This window comes from Ascidia mentula, chromosome 1, assembly GCF_947561715.1.
Source record: "Ascidia mentula chromosome 1, kaAscMent1.1, whole genome shotgun sequence".
Classification (NCBI taxonomy): domain Eukaryota; kingdom Metazoa; phylum Chordata; class Ascidiacea; order Phlebobranchia; family Ascidiidae; genus Ascidia; species Ascidia mentula.
In genome coordinates this window covers 20,149,994-20,168,077 of record NC_138566.1, presented here as the reverse complement: position 1 = coordinate 20,168,077, position 18,084 = coordinate 20,149,994, and the positions used below count along the sequence as shown (strand labels likewise).

At 39.0% G+C, this 18,084-nt stretch overlaps 4 protein-coding genes across 5 annotated transcripts; 3 read left to right on the top strand and 1 right to left on the bottom strand.

Moving 5' to 3' along the window:
- The first annotated feature begins 334 nt into the window (after window positions 1–334).
- LOC145889217 (solute carrier organic anion transporter family member 1B2-like) lies at window positions 335–4,574 on the top strand. Its single transcript, XM_082980123.1, has 13 exons — window positions 335–364; window positions 612–766; window positions 833–988; window positions 1,100–1,290; window positions 2,372–2,470; window positions 2,540–2,685; window positions 2,799–2,887; window positions 2,966–3,132; window positions 3,188–3,386; window positions 3,562–3,727; window positions 3,780–3,952; window positions 4,053–4,212; window positions 4,347–4,574. Exons 1-13 carry the CDS (start codon window positions 335–337, stop codon window positions 4,572–4,574), a joined length of 1,959 nt encoding a protein of 652 aa, XP_082836249.1.
- A 908-nt stretch (window positions 4,575–5,482) lies between these two features.
- On the top strand, window positions 5,483–13,800 carry LOC145895432 (nucleoporin NDC1-like). 2 transcript variants are annotated; one of them, XM_082984251.1, is made up of 16 exons: window positions 5,483–5,590; window positions 5,666–5,786; window positions 5,970–6,071; window positions 6,143–6,323; window positions 6,520–6,634; window positions 6,691–6,848; window positions 6,921–7,035; window positions 7,102–7,194; window positions 11,730–11,916; window positions 11,982–12,059; window positions 12,244–12,335; window positions 12,526–12,633; window positions 12,692–12,745; window positions 12,827–12,925; window positions 13,069–13,233; window positions 13,553–13,800. In XM_082984251.1, exons 1-16 carry the CDS (start codon window positions 5,564–5,566, stop codon window positions 13,754–13,756), a joined length of 1,899 nt encoding a protein of 632 aa, XP_082840377.1. In that variant the 5' UTR covers window positions 5,483–5,563; the 3' UTR covers window positions 13,757–13,800. The 2 variants fall into 2 exon arrangements, with proteins under 2 accessions (XP_082840377.1, XP_082840368.1); XM_082984242.1 differs by having other exon boundaries at window positions 6,903–7,035.
- On the bottom strand, window positions 7,248–11,595 carry LOC145895421 (uncharacterized). Its single transcript, XM_082984231.1, has 15 exons — window positions 11,312–11,595; window positions 11,078–11,194; window positions 10,806–10,966; window positions 10,658–10,747; window positions 10,427–10,569; window positions 10,227–10,358; window positions 9,993–10,173; window positions 9,685–9,923; window positions 9,469–9,626; window positions 9,308–9,402; window positions 9,055–9,248; window positions 8,804–8,981; window positions 8,586–8,743; window positions 8,363–8,476; window positions 7,248–8,266 (listed from the first exon to the last, which is right to left on the bottom strand). The coding sequence occupies exons 1-15, from the start codon at window positions 11,379–11,381 to the stop codon at window positions 7,402–7,404; spliced, it is 2,895 nt and encodes a 964-aa protein (XP_082840357.1). The 5' UTR covers window positions 11,382–11,595; the 3' UTR covers window positions 7,248–7,401.
- An 892-nt stretch (window positions 13,801–14,692) lies between the features above and the next one.
- LOC145908041 (uncharacterized) lies at window positions 14,693–17,325 on the top strand. The gene is made up of 7 exons (XM_082995213.1): window positions 14,693–15,062; window positions 15,143–15,392; window positions 15,455–15,524; window positions 15,646–15,764; window positions 15,859–15,987; window positions 16,140–16,329; window positions 16,386–17,325. Exons 1-7 carry the CDS (start codon window positions 14,918–14,920, stop codon window positions 17,169–17,171), a joined length of 1,689 nt encoding a protein of 562 aa, XP_082851339.1. The 5' UTR covers window positions 14,693–14,917; the 3' UTR covers window positions 17,172–17,325.
- The last annotated feature ends 759 nt before the right edge of the window (window positions 17,326–18,084 follow it).

Genomic DNA, 18,084 nt, shown 5'->3' with positions numbered 1-18,084 from the left:
TCATAGACTTCGATCGTTAAAATTATTGAGGTATTTGTTTTGTGTGTTAACAAACTTGTAATACACTTTCTCTGACACGATTGCCTTGAATCACCGCAAACACTTATTTACTGGTGTCAGAATGCAAGACGAATTGCATGCGTGGGTCATGCGATTCTCGTTTAGAAGGTCGAATTCCGCCGCTTTTTTTAAAACGTCGTTATCATATAAAAGAGCTGACAGATACAGCTGTTAGTCAGACAGACATCTTATTCAGTTCAAGTTATTTTCTTCAGTTCAAGTTGATTTTAATATGGGGGGAAAAGGTTGTTTTTTCACAACGAGGACGTTCGCAATGTGGATTGGATTAATTGCTTTTGTGAAAGTGAGTTAATTTTGCTTTTCTGTGGAACAGTTTTCTATTTCTTCTATTCATTGACAAATATAATTGTGAGTGCATATTGATGTAAATTGCCGACCAATGTGGTGTAGCATAACTAATTTTGCTTCGATGTAAAACACAGGAGAGCTATAATTTGACATTTTAGCATAACAATTTCGTATGACACATACAGAGCTATGACAAAAATACTTTGTCCAAGAAATTGATTTCTATTGAAAAAAAATGACAGATATTTGGTGGAACTTCTACTAAAAGCGTACTGACGACCATCGAGAGGCGATTCCAACTTTCTAGCAGCATTGTGGCGATAATTTCCTCAGGCGCTCAAATTGGAAACCTAACTACAATGCTTTTTGTGGGTTATCTCGGTCAACGATTCAACAGGTTGACAAAAAATGAGCTGTGTCGATCGGATGAGTGTGTTTTATGATCAAAATTAATGCTTTTTAGACCTCGGTTGATCGGAATTGGATGCTTGTTCATTGCAATGGGGAGTTTCTTGGCTGGACTGCCACAGTTTATCGGTGATCGCTACCACTATCAAGACATATCAAGCAACATGAGTCAACAGAATTTTCAACAACCCGTGACATGCAACGCCAGCAGGTAGCCTAAATTTTTATGCAAGGCTTGACCAAACGAAAGCCCTGTGGTACAAAGGAGGTCAACCCTTTGCCCAGAGACGCATAACTGAACTAACATCTATTAAACTTTTAGTGCTTCACTGACCACGGAATCTTCGTCACATTTATGTGATTCAACGACAAGCCCAGGTGACTCCTCGAACCTCTTTATTTTAATCGTTATGGGAGTTATTCTCACCGGCGTTGGTGACGCGCCGATGCTTCCACTGGGATTTTCTTATATTGACGATCACGCTTCTGAACACAACGCAGCGGCCTACATCGGTAAACACACTATTGTTTCACGTTGTAATCGGCGTAATGTAACGAAACACCCTCTAATCTTATTTTTGCTATTTTGCAACTTACAAGGCGGTTCATCTGCGGACATGCCCACGGGTAATAACACAAAGAAAACTGCTAACATGTAGAAGTTATAAAATAGTGCTATTCTATAAACTGCTGGGAATAACGGATTTCCCGATTCGAATCCGAATATTCGTAGCATGTATTTAATATTCGTCCTACATGCGATGTACTCCATTCAAACTTAAACAATGGCGCTTGGAATCGTGTATTGTATTATTAGGATAAATGTACGAAAATATGAATGCTCTAAACCAGTGGTTCTCAACCTTTTTAAGTTTGCGGACGGACCAGTAAACTTACAAAACAAATTTTGCGGACTGGTGGATTTTCAAAATCAACCCATACCATTGGTCTCAAATGAATTGCACTTTTAAACATTTTCGCACCACAAGAAGAGCATTGTGACGTACGACATAGTCCGAAGTATAGTCTCTAAACTTTGTCTTACGTCACAATGCTGCAAATTACGGAACAAGGGAAATTCTAAATCAGATTAAAATTGGATGTTTTATTTCTTTAATCAATGGACAAGCCTTCAACATCTTGCATTTTGCAATTGAGATATAAAATTGTAATATATTTGGAGGACCGGCATGAAAGTTAACGCACTGCTCTAAACCTGTACAAGGAATTTAGCGCATCAATACCGATCCCAAGGTAGAATTGTGGTGCTGGAGCGCTGCGTGTTTCAATTCCATAAAGTAGCTGGAAGTGTTTGGGATCGGTTGAATGTTGGAACATGTGTTCAATGAAATTTTGCTGTTGATTCGCTACCTGACAACGATGCGAAAATCATGCCGTGATAAGCTACTCTGTACAGCGTTAAAAAATGCTGAGTCGGCTTGCACGCTTTGCAAAGTCATGTCGTGACGTAGGTGGAAGATGTAAATCATCGAATCGGGCTGTTTAAGGCTGGGTAACACTTGTTTGAACAAACCTGTCTGGATTAATCTAGTTTAGTGCAACACGCTCAGCAATAACGTGTATTTGCTTTCAGGACTTGTACACACCATTGCTCTGTTGGGTCCCATCGCGGGTTTTGTAGCAGGAGCAGCCTTTCTCAAACTCTGGGTGGATGTGGGTTGGGTTGACACAGGTAAATGTAACACTGTAAATCAACGCAGAATTCACCTGTTTCTCGCCTAACATAGCAACTTATTTTCAGCTTCTGTAACAATTCATCCCCGTCACCCGGCGTGGGTGGGTGCATGGTGGCTCGGCTTTTACGTTTGTGCGGGCACAATGCTTTGTGTCTCTATACCTATCTGGTTTTATCCGAAGATAATGGCCAAAGAAAAAGAAAAAAATGAGGTAAGCTTACCTGTATCTATATTTGCTTGTTTTCAAAAACAAGGTTACTACTCATTTAGAAAAACGTTGCCAGTGTTTCGCTTATCGTTTTTCTTTTTATCTTTTTTTCGCAGCCAACAGAATCTACCGAACCAAACCACAACGAAGACCCGACCTATAAGGACAGTAACAACCAAAATGTAGTCCCAGAGGGCGAATGGGGGTATGTCACAAAAGAATACAAGCTCCTATTTCGGCTTATCTTCAGAAAATTTTTTTATTAATCCTTAACATATTTCAGCGGATTTCTTCCAATGTTAAAGAAACTGCTTCGCAATCAGAACTACTTGCTAATTGTTGCTTCATGGATTTGCGAAGCATTTAAAGTTTCTGCAGTTGTCACATTTATGATTAAATATCTCGAAGTGGGATTTGGAAAATCGGCTGCACAGGGCAGCTTCCTTGTTGGTGAGTTCAAACACTTCGCACTTCTTAATTCAAATCTAATCGCATTATAAAAAAGGTGCGTACAACTTTACCTTTCTTGTGGTGGGGACGATGATTGGAGCGGCGTCCATTAAACGATGGAAGATGAAAATGCGTGGCATAGTGCGCTTGGTTCTTGTTTTTTACCTTTTAACATTGGTGACATACGTCGCCCTTATATTAGTTGGTTGCGGCCCAAATGACTTTGCCGGCATCACTGTTCCTTATCCCAACAGGTAAGCTGAAAAATGATTAAAAAACCTTGATCTGCATTGGAGGTTGTCCCTGGTGTATAATATTTGTATTGAACAGTGTATTTATGCGTTATTATATAATGTGGAGTAAGTTCTCCAAGCTATTTTGAGTCACGTACGCAAGTACAAATGATAAAAGGTGTTTTTTTACCAATAGTAAACCCAGAGATTCGGAAGGGGCATTTGAAGACAAGTGCGTTGGTAATTGTAATTGTGACCCGGACGTCTTTACTCCTGTCTGCGGGCCGGGAAATATTACATATCAGTCACCCTGTTTTGCTGGGTGTACTGAGAGAATCTACAACGAAAAGGATCTCACAATGGTACGAAGTATTATTTCTACTGTAATTTTTTTAGCGCTTTTCTTCATTCCAGAACTACACGTCGTGCTCTTGTGTTGGCGCGTCGTCGGACAAGCAGTCGGTTTCTGTTGGCAGTTGTTATCGCAGCAAATGCGAGGGATTGACGTGGTTGGTTATTGCAATTACATCAGCGTCAAACTTATTCTCAGGTTTGACTGCCACCCCAAAGATGATGTTGCTTTTGAGGTACGAAAGTCGATTTTATTTGCATTTTATTTTCATTAATGGTCATGCTGTGTTTTCCAGATAGGTCTATACAAAATCGCATGTGCTTATTTTTTTGTAGAACTTTGGAGCCCCAAGAAAAGGCATTTGGCATATCAATGGCATTTTTTGTTTACCGGGTGCTCGGGTGGATACCTGCACCTGTTTTGTTCGGTTACGCAATTGACCAAACATGTTTGCTGTGGACCCAAAAACCGTGCAGCAACCGTTCTTATTGCAGGGTACGAATATATTATTTCTGATGCAAAGGAGTAAAGGGTTATTAAAAACTATTGCAATAAGTGGCAACATATACTTTACTGTATATACATTTCTGTCTTATAACGTGTGACAATGTAATATCTATATTTTGCAGCTTTACGACACCAACCGATTTCGTATCAGCTATGGAGGACTGCTTATGTCTATGAAAATTATATCTATATGTTTAATGCTCACCTTGTATCGGAAAGTATGCCGTGAAAGCAAAGCGAAGCAAGGTTCTACTGTCGATAAAAAGGACATCTTGCCGTCTGAGCTACAATCTTTAAACGAAAGCAGCAACGATACCTCCAAAGAAGATGAAAAAGAATCCATTATTTGATGCTACAAAAAATCCAAATTTCTATATTATGAACTATTTTCTTTCGTGCCTTTGTAATAATTAAACTTGGGGCCTTTTGAAGGAAAAATATTGCGGGTGTGACATCATATTTAAACGTCGCATATATATTGTTGTGGTGCGGAGGACTTATACCTTTTTTATGTTTCGCCGAACTTGGGGGTCATAATTGCCCAAGATTTGTATCAAAGTGTAATCAATAATCCATAATTAGTGAACAAAAAAACATTAAGCACGCAATTCCAAAATAAGCACGTTTCTTAAGAATAAGCACGTGACCACAAAATGATCACCGATTCATGACAAAAGAGACACCCGAAATATTTGGCCAGAAATTATCAAAAATATTAACACGCAGGCAGTAAGTATAAATATGAACAAAGATTACACAAAATGTTTACTTTACAGAGTATTTGGCATCTAAAACGATCAATCATTAGTACTAGCCATGTAGGAATATGGACATATGATTGTCTCTCCAAACTGTCACTCTTCGGGCCAACATTTTATTCCGAATAAACGTTTTATTATCTGGTTTTTGACAATGAATCACAAACCAAGGAAAAGCTTGACGCAACTGAAGTAACAACAACGGTGTAATGTCGTAGCGACAAAGAATTGATTTATATATTAACTAATTTACAAATGCAAATACACTGCAAAATAAGGTTCACAGGCTTCGCAGCTAAGGCATGGTATCACTTCTACACTGCAAAAGAGTTTATTTATTGCGTTAACCTAATCATATTTCACACTCCTTCAAGGCCGGCTCTTGCCAAGATTAAATATTTCCGAATCAAAACCAAGGTTAAACCGAAGAATACTGTTTTAGTATTCTATGGTTAAACCATAAAAAGTTTTTATGCAAGGTGGCGCTGTTTTGTCCAGGCGGGGAACACGAAAAAGTGGGACGTTCATAATATTGTTTACAGAGTGCGAGACAAGATTCTGAAGACTATAATAAAGAAAACATGGCCACACATTGGCTACTTGCGAAGGTAGGCAGTAAATAAAAAATGGCCATTTGATTTATTCTTCAAATTCAAACAAAAACTTAAATTTTTTTGTCTCAGGAGTTGAAATGGCGAACTTACACCTCAATTATATGGACTTGGATGACAAATTTCGTAATACTGCATATATTTTTGTTTTTCTGGATTTTAAGTCCTTGGAGTCATGTCCACGTACTACATGGTATAATTAAAATTTTTATATTTATAGATAGCCTACTATTTGTATAAATTAAGTGACTTTTTAATTTGATGACCTCAAAAGCCATGTTCACAGTTGCTGTTGCTTTAAAATCTTAACATTGTAATAGAATAGTTGAATTAAGCATTGTTTTTATGCTATGTTGGACTATTTTTACTGTTTCAGATTTTTTTGCTCATCTTGTTTCCATGTGTACATTTTTCTTGTTAGTTTTATTGGCATCTTTCAGTGTCTTGTACATTCCAACATTTTCCAACCTTTTTTCTGGTAAGTGAAGTTCAGTATTTACAATATTAGTGTGCAGTTTTGTTAAGAAAAAAATTTTCAACAATTTTCAGTAATTTCCAAAATTCCTGTGTCTCGGTATGAAATGCTCAAAAGGCTTTTACAAACCAATTCTATGCTTCTCATGGTGTGTCACGGAGCACTGAATGTTGTCATATATGTCTTTGTGTCTTTGTTGACAACGAGCACATCCTCACCTTTTGGTGCTTGTTCATCACAAACATCGGGAGATGTGTAAGGATCACTTACAGCAAAATATATATCTGTGCTTAAGTTGGTATCATGGCTAATTGATTTGAAAACATATCGTTTAATTTTATAAATTTGATCATTATTGGTTTAATTTTTTTATTTGTTTTTATAGTATTCTGGATCCTTGCACCCTATTACACAAAAATATATGTTTCCTGTAAATGTTGTGTTGTTTTAGATGCCTAAACGAATATTGGTTTCTTCTTGTAATGTTCAGTTTTTGTGTGGGGGCAGCAAATTTTTTATGCAATGAAAAGGAGAAAAAATACTCCTTGTATTTTTCATCTATTCAGGTACTTAACCCATAAATTTTGTTATATAGACTGTAACAATTATTCCATTTATGCAGCAAACTAGAATTCTTTACTTAAAATGCAACATTTTGTCGGTAATAATGAGTTCCATGATAACTTCGTTAAAATTCACACGCAACTTTGTGGTGTTCTACTACTTTTTTGGTTTCATACCAAGAGATTTTGTGGCAACTTTGATTGGACTCAAAACAAAGTAAGTCAATTTTTTGCAATGTTTTTCTTCCTAACTTGTTTTTATATTTGATAGTGATTTCCATGTGATTAGTGTTCTCAACATACTGGGTATAATTCCAGTATTTTGGACCATGCTTCTCCTGGGTTCTTTGCTTTTGGTGCTACATAACATGACATGGAACATGTTTAATCTATGTGTCACAAAGGTAGCGTTACCTACAATATGCAATGGATGATGTTTATGCTGAAATTTGAAACAAGCATGTTTTTAGAGGTTTGATTTCCTGGTTGATTCAGTTTTTCCAGAGGATGCAGAAAAGTTGCTGACAGCTAATTTGAATGAAAAGCAGCCAACATATGTACAGGTATTTGCTTATTGTAAATATAAAGTAACTTAAACACAACAATGAATTTTAGTACTTTTTGCAATGTCAACATTGGTATGCACACACACAACAGGCATTTATCTACGTAAAGCGTGCTAACTTCATCATAAATACAAACAAACTTTGGCAGCATCATCAAGTGCATGCAGAAAAGTATATTTATATCCATGCAAGGTGCAAGGTAATTTATTTCTCATTTTTTCTTCTGAGTTTCTCCTCTTCATTCATCCAACTCTCCACAGCCTTAACCAGTCTATCACTGTAAGCTGACATTCTGTCACTTTTGCGTTTGGAATGTTTAGGTGTTGGGATACTGAACTTGGATTGGTTTGGGTCTTTGGCATGTTCTTTGCTGTTAAATAGAATTTCAAATGTTTTTGTAGATTTTGCCCTCAACTTTTTCGGGGTAGTAGGCCTCTCTGGGGTTTTGTTGGTTACTTTTTCCAACTTGTTTTGGTTGCTAGATGGTAAAGCTGCAAGTTGCGACTCATCTTTTGTATGAGTTGGTGAGTGTATATCAACCGATATTATGTACTCTCGCATGGCATTGGGATTGGAAGAAGCCAAGTTTGTGCGCTCAAGTGTTTTTGCTTTTTTATCCCAAGCCATTTGCGTGCTGCTCATACCCTCATTGTTTTCAAGGTAAAAAGAGTTTACTCCACTTCTTCGCTTTTCTTCAGGTATCGCTGAAAATCGTTTAAACTCTTCGGCAGTCATTCTTTGCCAGCGTGAGTTCAGAGTGGGTAATTCCCTTCCTATAGTTGATTGAAACTCATAATAAGTTTGCACTTTGTCTGTTGCCTCCCAGTTGAGTCTCGACATTGAACCAGAGTTGTGTCGACAAGTCTTCTTTGACGAACCACAAATGGCGCATACTTTATGACTGCCACTATGGTCGGACTGTAGAGACTTGATACTTGGTGTTCTTGTAACTTGTGGTGTTGTTCGGTATCCCCATCCCCGAGGTAAACTGCCACTGTAACCTGGGCCAAACTGACCAACAGATGGTGGTCCCATTCTCATAGGGTCCATTGAACCCGCAGAATATTTTCTGTATATAAAGACAGATTTTTAAAATTTTTTTACTTTTATACCACAAATAAATTGTATCTGCAAAACACTGGAGCCCAAAAATATTTTAATTGACCTTTTCATCCTTCTGATGGTACTAGTGACTGAGCTTGATCCAGAACTCTGTCTACGTTGTGTGTAGTTTGATTGAATACTCACATGACTGTTGCTTCCACCTTTAGTCAGGTGGCTAAAACATAAAGCACATATTTCTATCACTGAATTACTTCCAAACCCATAGGGTTTTGTGTTTTTGATTACATTTTCTGCATAGTGATTTCTTTTCGATTGCAACTTACTAAGACTTTTTCCTGATAGTGGGTGTGCCCATAATGCTGCTGATGCTCTTTTTGAACTTTTCCTTGGGTGTCATGGTTGAGTTGTTTGCTGATCGTGATGAAGAAATCTTGTGTTGTTGCCATTTGTTGTTGATCAATCGGTACACAATTTCACGAAACTGTAAAAATTTTAACCCCATTGGTTTTTTATGTTGTTAACCGCAGTGGGTGTCATCTACCTCTTTGTTAACACCAGTGTAGAGAATGAAAATAAAGACTCCTTGGAGCCCATTTAGAACTACATGAATATACTGAAATACAAGATTTACGCTCGAATTTTCAACATTCACTAGAAATCCTATCAACCAAGGAACGCCAAGAATGGGAAACAGGACAAGAATACCTTTGGTCGTGTTCCTAGTAAAGCAAATGTCACATAGAACGTTATTTTGCAACACAAGACAGTGGAAAGTTTATTGTTTTTACTTACCACAAGTGCTTGAAGTTTTGACTTTTTTGGTTGGCTGGTTTCATTGTGTCAGTTTTAAGGCTAAGTCTCAGTACAAATGAAACTGTGTGTGTGAGAATGAATAGGTTGATTGCAAAAATGAGTATAAGAGGCCCTGTTGCAGACCAAATCATATTGCTGCTTATACTCAGCCAACAGTATTCCTGTGTTGTGTTCTAAAAAAAGATGGTTTTTGTTGTAACGCCTTAAGTTTATTTTTTTAAACAAGTGTTACTTTGAGCATAGGTAAAATTTTGACATCACTTGTTCCGGTTGGGCATTGCAACTCATGTTTTTTCTCCACATAAGTGTTGTTCGAAAATCCAATTGCTGTGAACCCAAGAGTGGGCATGTTATAATATTGTAGTTATGTAACATTGAATGAGCAAATATTACCTGATGCAACAAGGACAATAAGACCCGGGATTCCCCAACCAGCTGCAAATTTCATCCAACCTAGTTTTGTAAATTTCATGCTTTTGATGATCAAATTAACATACAGGACGATTCCCTCAATTAACATCCACATTCCACTCGCCAGCATAAAGTAGTGACTGCACAAAATCCAGAATGTTTACTATGCACTAACAAAAAAGAAGTGTTCAAAATAACCTGAAAAATACAATTGCACCACAGAGTGCCTCGATTCCATAAGCAGCCTCACTTAAAAGTCTAATCAAGTGAAGTGAGCCAAGGGCTGCCACGAAGTTTGTGTGCACAATCGTTCTTTCTTTGGCCTTGGCAGTGCTGGTGGAGACTGATTTGGATCGACGCCGTAACACAAGAATTAAGCTTAAAAAAGTAACCAGCAAACACACAAATGATAATCCTTCCATCACATACTCAAGTATCTGAAAAAAATTTGGACCAAAATTAATTAAGGTGCATATTAAGAATTAAGGAGTAGTTCAGTAACCTACTTGAATTGCATTTTTGTGGAAAGGTGGTATAGTTACATTAGTTGGAATCACTTGAAAGACAATTGCAAACTTAGTTGTGTGATTGCAGAAACATGTAACTGAATTTTGACCAAAAGTGGTGGTGATACACCCAGTTGAAAACCAATGGTGTGAGGTCTCGTTCAAGTACTCACAGGAAAGCCTATGATTACAACTTGCATTAAAATATATTTTGATTCACCGATGCCTACACACCTGTCATGATATTTTTGAACAGTTTGGTGAAACGACAGGGAAACAGACACATCTGTTCCTGCGTCGTCATAAGCTGTCACAGATACCACTGACTCGTTGTTAGCTGTGCACTGGAGTGTCCCGTCTTTGTGTCTGCATATCAGTTTTGAATTTTAAATTACATTACAATTAAACAATACCTTACCAACATACTCTCTTACCCTTGCAGAATTGTGGCGAGCGTTACATACTCCACAAAAACAAGAAGACTAATATCGTTGTTTATACTTTTTGTGCTTGGGTCAACATCAATCACAGTCCCACTTCTGAATCTCACTGGTTCATAAAAAGTTGATTTGTCTCTCTGCGTAGAGAAAAATTATGAATATCTCTTCTGCAAAATCGTTTTCTTTCAAAATTGTAGTGCTGGTTTTATACATGGAATGACTTACTTTCACAATGGCATAAAATATTCCTTTTCTGTTTATATCCCAATTTACTCCTTCACCTTCAAGACCCTTATCCCGGAGCCAGCGTTCGAGCTTCATCAAACATATGAATATTAAAATGTGCTAAAAATGTTTTTTAACTGTCTGTTACCGAATTTGCAATATGAATAGCCTGAGCTTTGGTTAATTTTTCCTGTGGATCTTTTAATCTGACAAGTTGTTTTTCAAGACTGTAGTTTATTTCTGCTGCATCAGGTGGTAAAATCTCTTCAAATATAGGCGGCGCGTGTGCAGGTGGATCCGGTGGCCGAACTAAAAATTTTTAATTTAAAAAAAAAAATACAAATGCTGATATCCACAGAATTCTAGTTGCTTCCATATTGTTATTTTCTTCCTGTATCTTTTGTTATGGAACTAACTAACCATAGTCCCGCCCAAAGCAGTTGTGAATGCTGGTGTTGATGATTTTATAACAGCAATCTCTACTATTGCAAACTTCTTCTGGTATGTTGGTTCCACATGGTTTTGAAAAGTTGCATTCTGAAAACCAAATTACATTGCGATCAATTTTTGCTTAAAGCAAACATCTGTGTGAAGAGCAACATCTTTCCCTTTTCTAATCTATAGTTTATTTTAGTTATTTCCAACTCCGCTTACTTCCTGCATAGGTTATTCCGATGCTTTGCAGAACCACAATCAAAAAGTTGATTTTGAAAAATTGAACCATCTCTCTCCAAAAGGAAAAAAATTGTTTCTTTGTTTCTTTCACATTCTCACTTTTAGCATTTGTTCCAAAACGTGAATCAAGTGCAAAGATATACCTTTGCTTGCCTGGCACAAACTGTCCCAGCGCTATAACTTTCTTTCGCCTGTCACTTTTCGACACGATTCGATACCAACTTAGGGCTTCATTATCTGCCCAAAGAGACAGGATGTTGCATCAGAAGATTAATTGCCGTTTTCTGACACGTACAATGTAATGCCGTTTAATGTCAGTCAACTATTTTGGGCAAATTGCATTTTGGAGTTGGTAAAAAAATTGTTACCCAACCACGCACCATGACATCTTTTACAGCATTTGGCATTTCAATGTCTCACCCATTTAACATGCAACTCGCCGACGGTGCGCAAACAGGTGTTTGCTTTGCAACAAGGTGGGGTTACAAGTAAAACCTCCAAATGGAATGTCATTGCCGACGAATGCCTCCTTCGCATTACAAACTTCACCGCTGAGCTCACCAACCACAGTCTGAGATACGCAGGTTCACATAGTTCAGTGGTTTGTTAAAAATAGGTTTGTTGGAGTAGTTTAATTGCTTTTTTTTAGGACACTTCGATAACGACCAGAAAAATGTTTCAAGATTGTCGTCAAAATCCTCCACCTCATCACAATCGAGCACCTCCGGTACTTTACAATAAGTTGTGGTTATTTCACCATCTTTGCGTTCCACGTATATTCGGTGAGGTAAAATTCAAAGTAGTTTTGCGCACTAGTTGATGTGTAAAACAACTTTGTCAGTTAAACGAGTTGATGCCACACACCGTTCTAAATCATACAAATAATTTCAACTTTGTTGGTTTTCATGCAGACGAAAAATCTCCGTTTCTCTCTGTTTCCAATTTGCGTCGACGCCCACTTAATTCTGATGGAGCCAGTTCGCCGAACATGTCATATTTCAATGTAAGTTAATTCTATTTAAAACATTCCTGGTATCCCATCGCTGATTGAAATAAACGTTTTTCGCTGCTGTAAAAAAATCGTTCTTTCAATGATTTCTTAAATTGTGTGCAACGCCTTTTACGGCATTTCATGTAGAGAGTTGCCATTCACATGGAACGTAGTAAATGTGTTTAACTGCTTTCGAACACAGGTTTCAACACTTGATACGACGGCAGCTAATTTGGCAAACTCTCCGTACAGAACAGGAACCAATCTTGTCATCCCCACACCTAAATTGTGGACTCGTCAACTTTACAAGGTAAAATGTGCGACTGTGATGTATTATTTTTTCCATTGTAGTTAATTGCTTTCTACAGAACAGTTTATCGAATCCAGCCGAGGGAAGTTATGCCGGTGCCTGTGACGACCAGGTATATATATTACTTTATTTTATCAAAAAAATTTTTTTTGGAAGATAATAATTAATACCGACATCAATGCATCGGATACAGGGCGATCAGAAACCACTCAACACGCAGATGAACAACTTCATGACCACCTTGGAGAAGTCGCTGAAAAAGTTCTCGCTCGTTTCGTACTTAGTAAAGAAGGTGGGTTGCCCATCGACAGAAAAAATCTGCGTGACAGACCCTCTTTCAAAGAATTGCTATTTCGACGCGTTTGCGAGTTACCGCCAAGTCGTGACCACCCATTTCCGATGTTCGGCTTAAAACGTTTTTCGCTTGTTTGTCAGATGCCAGATCGAGTCGCCGCCAACTTGTTTTCCGGCGGATCTATCTGCAAGTGGGCGCTGCAGAGTATTTCTATTTTGGCCGAGGCTTCTTTTGTGGAAGATGTCTACGGTATTGTGCAACGTCGTCTCCACGAGATTATTGCTACTCTACTCGACCTCCACAACGTTAGTATTTTGTATCTGTTGCCGTGTTAAATACCAGGGCTTGACTTAAAAGCAGACTTGGAATTCATATTTTCGTAAAAGGTTTAATGCATTTCCTTGTTGGCCAAATGTGCTGTTTAAATAAAAATTTAAATCTAACACCGTAAATTGCCAGAAGAGCCGCATTTGGGCAATAAAACATGCCTGGCAGCATTAGTAGTAATTCAGAAATACCGTAAATAGGTGCCAGGCAATTTTGTTTCCCGACATGTGGGTTTGGTATTTCTTACGTTTTATAGTTTTTGAAATGTTTTACCACCGTTTGCATGTTCCAACGCAGGCACTAGAGAAGTACAACAAGCTCCCAGTCACATCTTCGTCTTCATCAGTCGCCTGCATGCTGCTTGAAATCCGAAGTTTGAGAAGCGAGTGCAAGAGCGCCATCTACCGCATCACCGACACGTTCGGTTCGCATCTCGACGTCATTTCCATCACTGCCGAACACCGACGGAAGTTGCGAACCTTTACTGAACACAAGGAGTAGAGGCGTTCACAAACCTCTCACATACACTGTTACATTGTTTCGCTGCGGGGAAATGAATAAACGTGACGATTAATGCAATGCAACGTTTCTCTGGTATGTTGGTTCCACATAACTGCATTCTTAACTGAAACCAGAACATAATGCGATGATATATTGTTTTACTGCGTGAAAAGCACGCCTTCAGATATGATCCACGGAAGGCCAATAAGCAAAATAACATGAATGTCAATGAACAAAACCCATTTAAAACTTTTGGTACACTTACCTATATGTTTGCAAGTTTATGGCGGTTAGCTTGACTCGCGTGGATCTAGTTTTGTGGCTCTGAGTTTGTTTCAAATAAGTCTTGAGTGAAATTGACTCTTCGTAAACCAGAGGTTGCCAACTTGTCTGGAAGTGAAAGTTCGATCGCCGCAGTTTCGTTGTGTTCTTGACAACATATAAAAGAACCGACATATAACAGTTGCATAGGAAAACAATCTTGATGAAAACACAGCGTAGTAATTGATCAACGCGCAAAAAAGTTATTCAGGTTTAAATTGTACACTATGTGCGTAAACACCAATCACGAACCCGTCTGAAGGGAAACAAAAGGCTACGTAATATGTTGACTGTAGCGCTTGGCTATTTACGGGGCGACACTTAATAGCTGCTAATTTGTTTTGTTCGCCAACCTTCGGTATGGAAAGAAAACGAGTACAAAGAATGGAAGGTTGTCAAATAACAGTATTGTCACTGGACCCTCTTACGCACTGGTCGCTTTTATTGGCGAAATTGATAAAGGCTAAGAACTATTACGAGAATTTACAAATACAATGCAGAAATATAAGCATGATATGATTTTTGCGCAGGTTTGTTACAAAATGTTCGAGTTGCGCGTGTTTTAAAAGTGAGCTGTTTCAATACCTCCGCGCCCAGTTTGGCACTGTTGTGGTTTTCGACCATTTGATACCACAACGGTATTGAATGTTATGTAAATATAGTTGTCTCAAAAGAATTGTTTGAAATGTTTGCTTGGCAAGAGTGACTGGTCGATTTGATACGGCATGGCTGGCATATATTTGCTTGTTTTGTTACCGTTCATGAACAAAAGAAGGAGAGTCAGTATTTGTTTAACCACCAGCTATAATACGTAACAGTTGTAGTTATACAATATTAAAAATGGTGAGCGGGATTAAAACCTTCTTTCCCGAGGGAGATTTTCAGTACAATTTTACAGCAAATCGCACGTTCAGTCGTCAGGGAAGACGTCCGTCTGCAACTTCGTCCAAAGGAGTTAAACTACGTTCCCGGCCCAGCACAAGAGGTTGGCCAAATTGGAATTAAGAATATAAAATTCATATATCAACGAGTCAATGTAAAGATACGTAGAAAAATACATTTTAGGCAGTCAACTTTCCCCGGAAGATGTCATAGCTTTGGCACAGTCTCCGGAATCGGACTTAGTCCGTCAGTCTTTCGGAAACTCCCTCCTGGTTTTGCAAAATGGTCACCGAAAAGTAAAACCAGGACAATTTGTTGATCTGCGAAGGATATCGCAAGAACCGTATTTGCCTCCGTCGCCAAGCCACAGTGACTTGCCCACGCCGCGTTTGGCGCAGCGTTTAATAAGAAAGATTTCATCCCACGAGATGAGGTGCCGAATGTGCTGACAATGCTGGCATTCCGGTTTTCATTTATTCTACTCTACTTTTCCAGGAAACAAGCATCTACCCAAACAGGTTTCGGAGATGACTCCCTTGCAAAACAGTCAGGCAACCAACAAAAGGTATGGCTTTCAACATACATTTCCAAACAAATGTTTAGTATTCATTGGTATATTGTTTTGGTGTATAGCTTGTACCGACTCTTAGATTTGTTGAAAATTATTGCAAATAAACCCTACACAGGCTACAGGTTCCTGGGCAAACAAGGCGTCAACCACGAAACCTCAGCACAATTTCTATTCGCATGATTCGGACAGATGTGTGCGCTGTTCAGAATTTCCAGACATTCAAATAGAAGGAAGGTAAGCTTATTGTTTTTTTTGTTAAGCAGGATATTAATCCCCACTAATATACACAACATTTATTTGAATCCTGTCCAAAACTTGTTACACGCAGATCGTTGAGCAGAATCTTGACAAATCTCAACACTGTAATGGCAAGACAATACTGCGAAATTCTCGGACCCGAATCTTGCCCAGATTGCGCCAGAACGAGATCCCAGCGATCACACCAACGTCATTGCATGTATACGATTAAGACTGAATGTATTGCTGGCAGCAAGTCATCACTTTAAATTGTTACAACACAAATGTTGTGAACACTAGTTTTTTCTCTTTGAAGCGATATTATGGCCGAATTAAGATTTTTTGCCTTATATTTATTGAGCTTATTCGTAGCGAAACAAGCCCGTCTGCTGCAACTGATGTTTACAAATTGGCCCTGGTGCACGAACGAGCTCCCTACCTCACTATGCGTGAAGTCCAGAGGAAAGTTTACGACGGCGAAATACGAGACACTGTGAGTACATTACTAAGAAGCTCTGCCGCGCCAAACGCCGTGGAACCGCGGACGAATTATGAACCGAACGTAAGACCTGACTGGTTTCTTCAAAAGTTCACAGCTCAAGGCTACTTAATTTGCAGAAAGAGCCAGAAATTTCTGTAACCATCAACAAGCGCAGACAACGAGATGCCAGGTCATCAAAGTCCTTTGCAAAACCGGGCACTGCCTCCACGTTCGAGCCGATTCCTGAAACTGAAGAAATTTTAAGTAATTCAGAGCCAGATGAAGAAATACGCGCCATCCAATATTCGCCAGAAACATCGTCTGACGAGGATTTGCCACTTGTCGAATATAAAAAGATCGATCTGGAAAAACCGCACAAAGTCAAGATGGTTCTGAAAGAGGGCTATGCACAAAGTCCCGAAGATTCCAGGCCAATTTCCACACAGAGTCCGATCAAAGTGGGAAGTCCTTCCGTCAAGTCACCATACCAAAGAAGAGACGCCGAAATTGCTTTGCCGGTTGTGACTGAAAACCTTAGCCCAGTTAACAAAAACCTTGGACTTTCAAAACTGTCCAAAAATCGTCGTACATTCACTGCCGGCATCGTACCATCCCCAGACTTTTTCTTCGACATTGCTGACTTGGCTGATCGCTTGCGTAAAAATGAGGTCACAGAGCGTGCTTTGCGCAGAAGGCAGCGGGAAAACGAGGAAGAATTTCTCAGAGGTTTGCGGGAGTCGGCTGCTCAAAATGCAAGTCCTCCCCCAAGCGAGCACGCTCCGGATTCTTCCTCGGTGGATTCATTTGAACATACAAGAAGCATGGACATGACCTATGAGCCACCGGTGCTGTACGAGAACAAAGGCCGATATTTAGGGGTCAAAGCGCCACCTGCGGGACACCGCGCAAGCGCTAGTCGATAATTTCATGAAAACAGTCAGCTGTTCCATGGTAGTTCATGAATGCTAACATTTCAATGTTTATTTTCTGTAAATGTTTTGTTCTTTGAGATATCGACAACGATTTAGGTTTCTAGTGACAATAGTGGTGAAGATCAACATCGTACATAAAACTATTTCAGGCAGAATATTAATGTTACCGAGATTCACCACGCAGAAACGGGCCTGATTATCTGAGACAAGGTTTTTCAAAACAAAAACACAAAGACTCCAGTTGCCAAGCTCATTCCCAATTAGTGTTAATTGGTGGCGAAAAGTTACCTAAAATAGTTTAGGTCCTAGGCATAGGCGTATCCAGGGGGGTCCAAGGAGTGAAATATTTTTGACTGTTTTGATATCTAAATAAACGCCACTATATTATTTTGTTCAAATTCCCGTTAAAACCACTAACACGAGCGTTCTCGCAATGCTCAGTCACAATTAACCTTTCTTTTAACGTTCACTTAAAAACCGCATCTTCCTTAAACTGGCCATTTGTTTCCAAACATGGGGCATTGTTAACCATCACGTGGCATTGTTACGGAACAAGTGCATTTTTGTCATCTAAGCACGAAATAAGTTTTGCAATGCCGGTAACATGCGGTTCCGCTGTGTGTCAAGTCAATTAGGCCGAGTCCACACTTACGCTTTGCGCCGGCGGATTCTTTGTTTGTTTCAATGTTCCGAGTATACGCCCGCACGCCCGCATATAATGAAACAAACAAAGAATCCGCCGGCGCAAAGCTGGGTGTGGACCCGGCCTTATAGAGTTTAGTTGGTAAACAGGTTGCAACTTTACGCTTGTACGTTTTGAAGTTTGACTAAAGAAAAACTGCGCACTCAAATGTACAAAGAGGAAAAGCGGGCCACCAAATGCCAAATAGTTTTTGTTTGTATG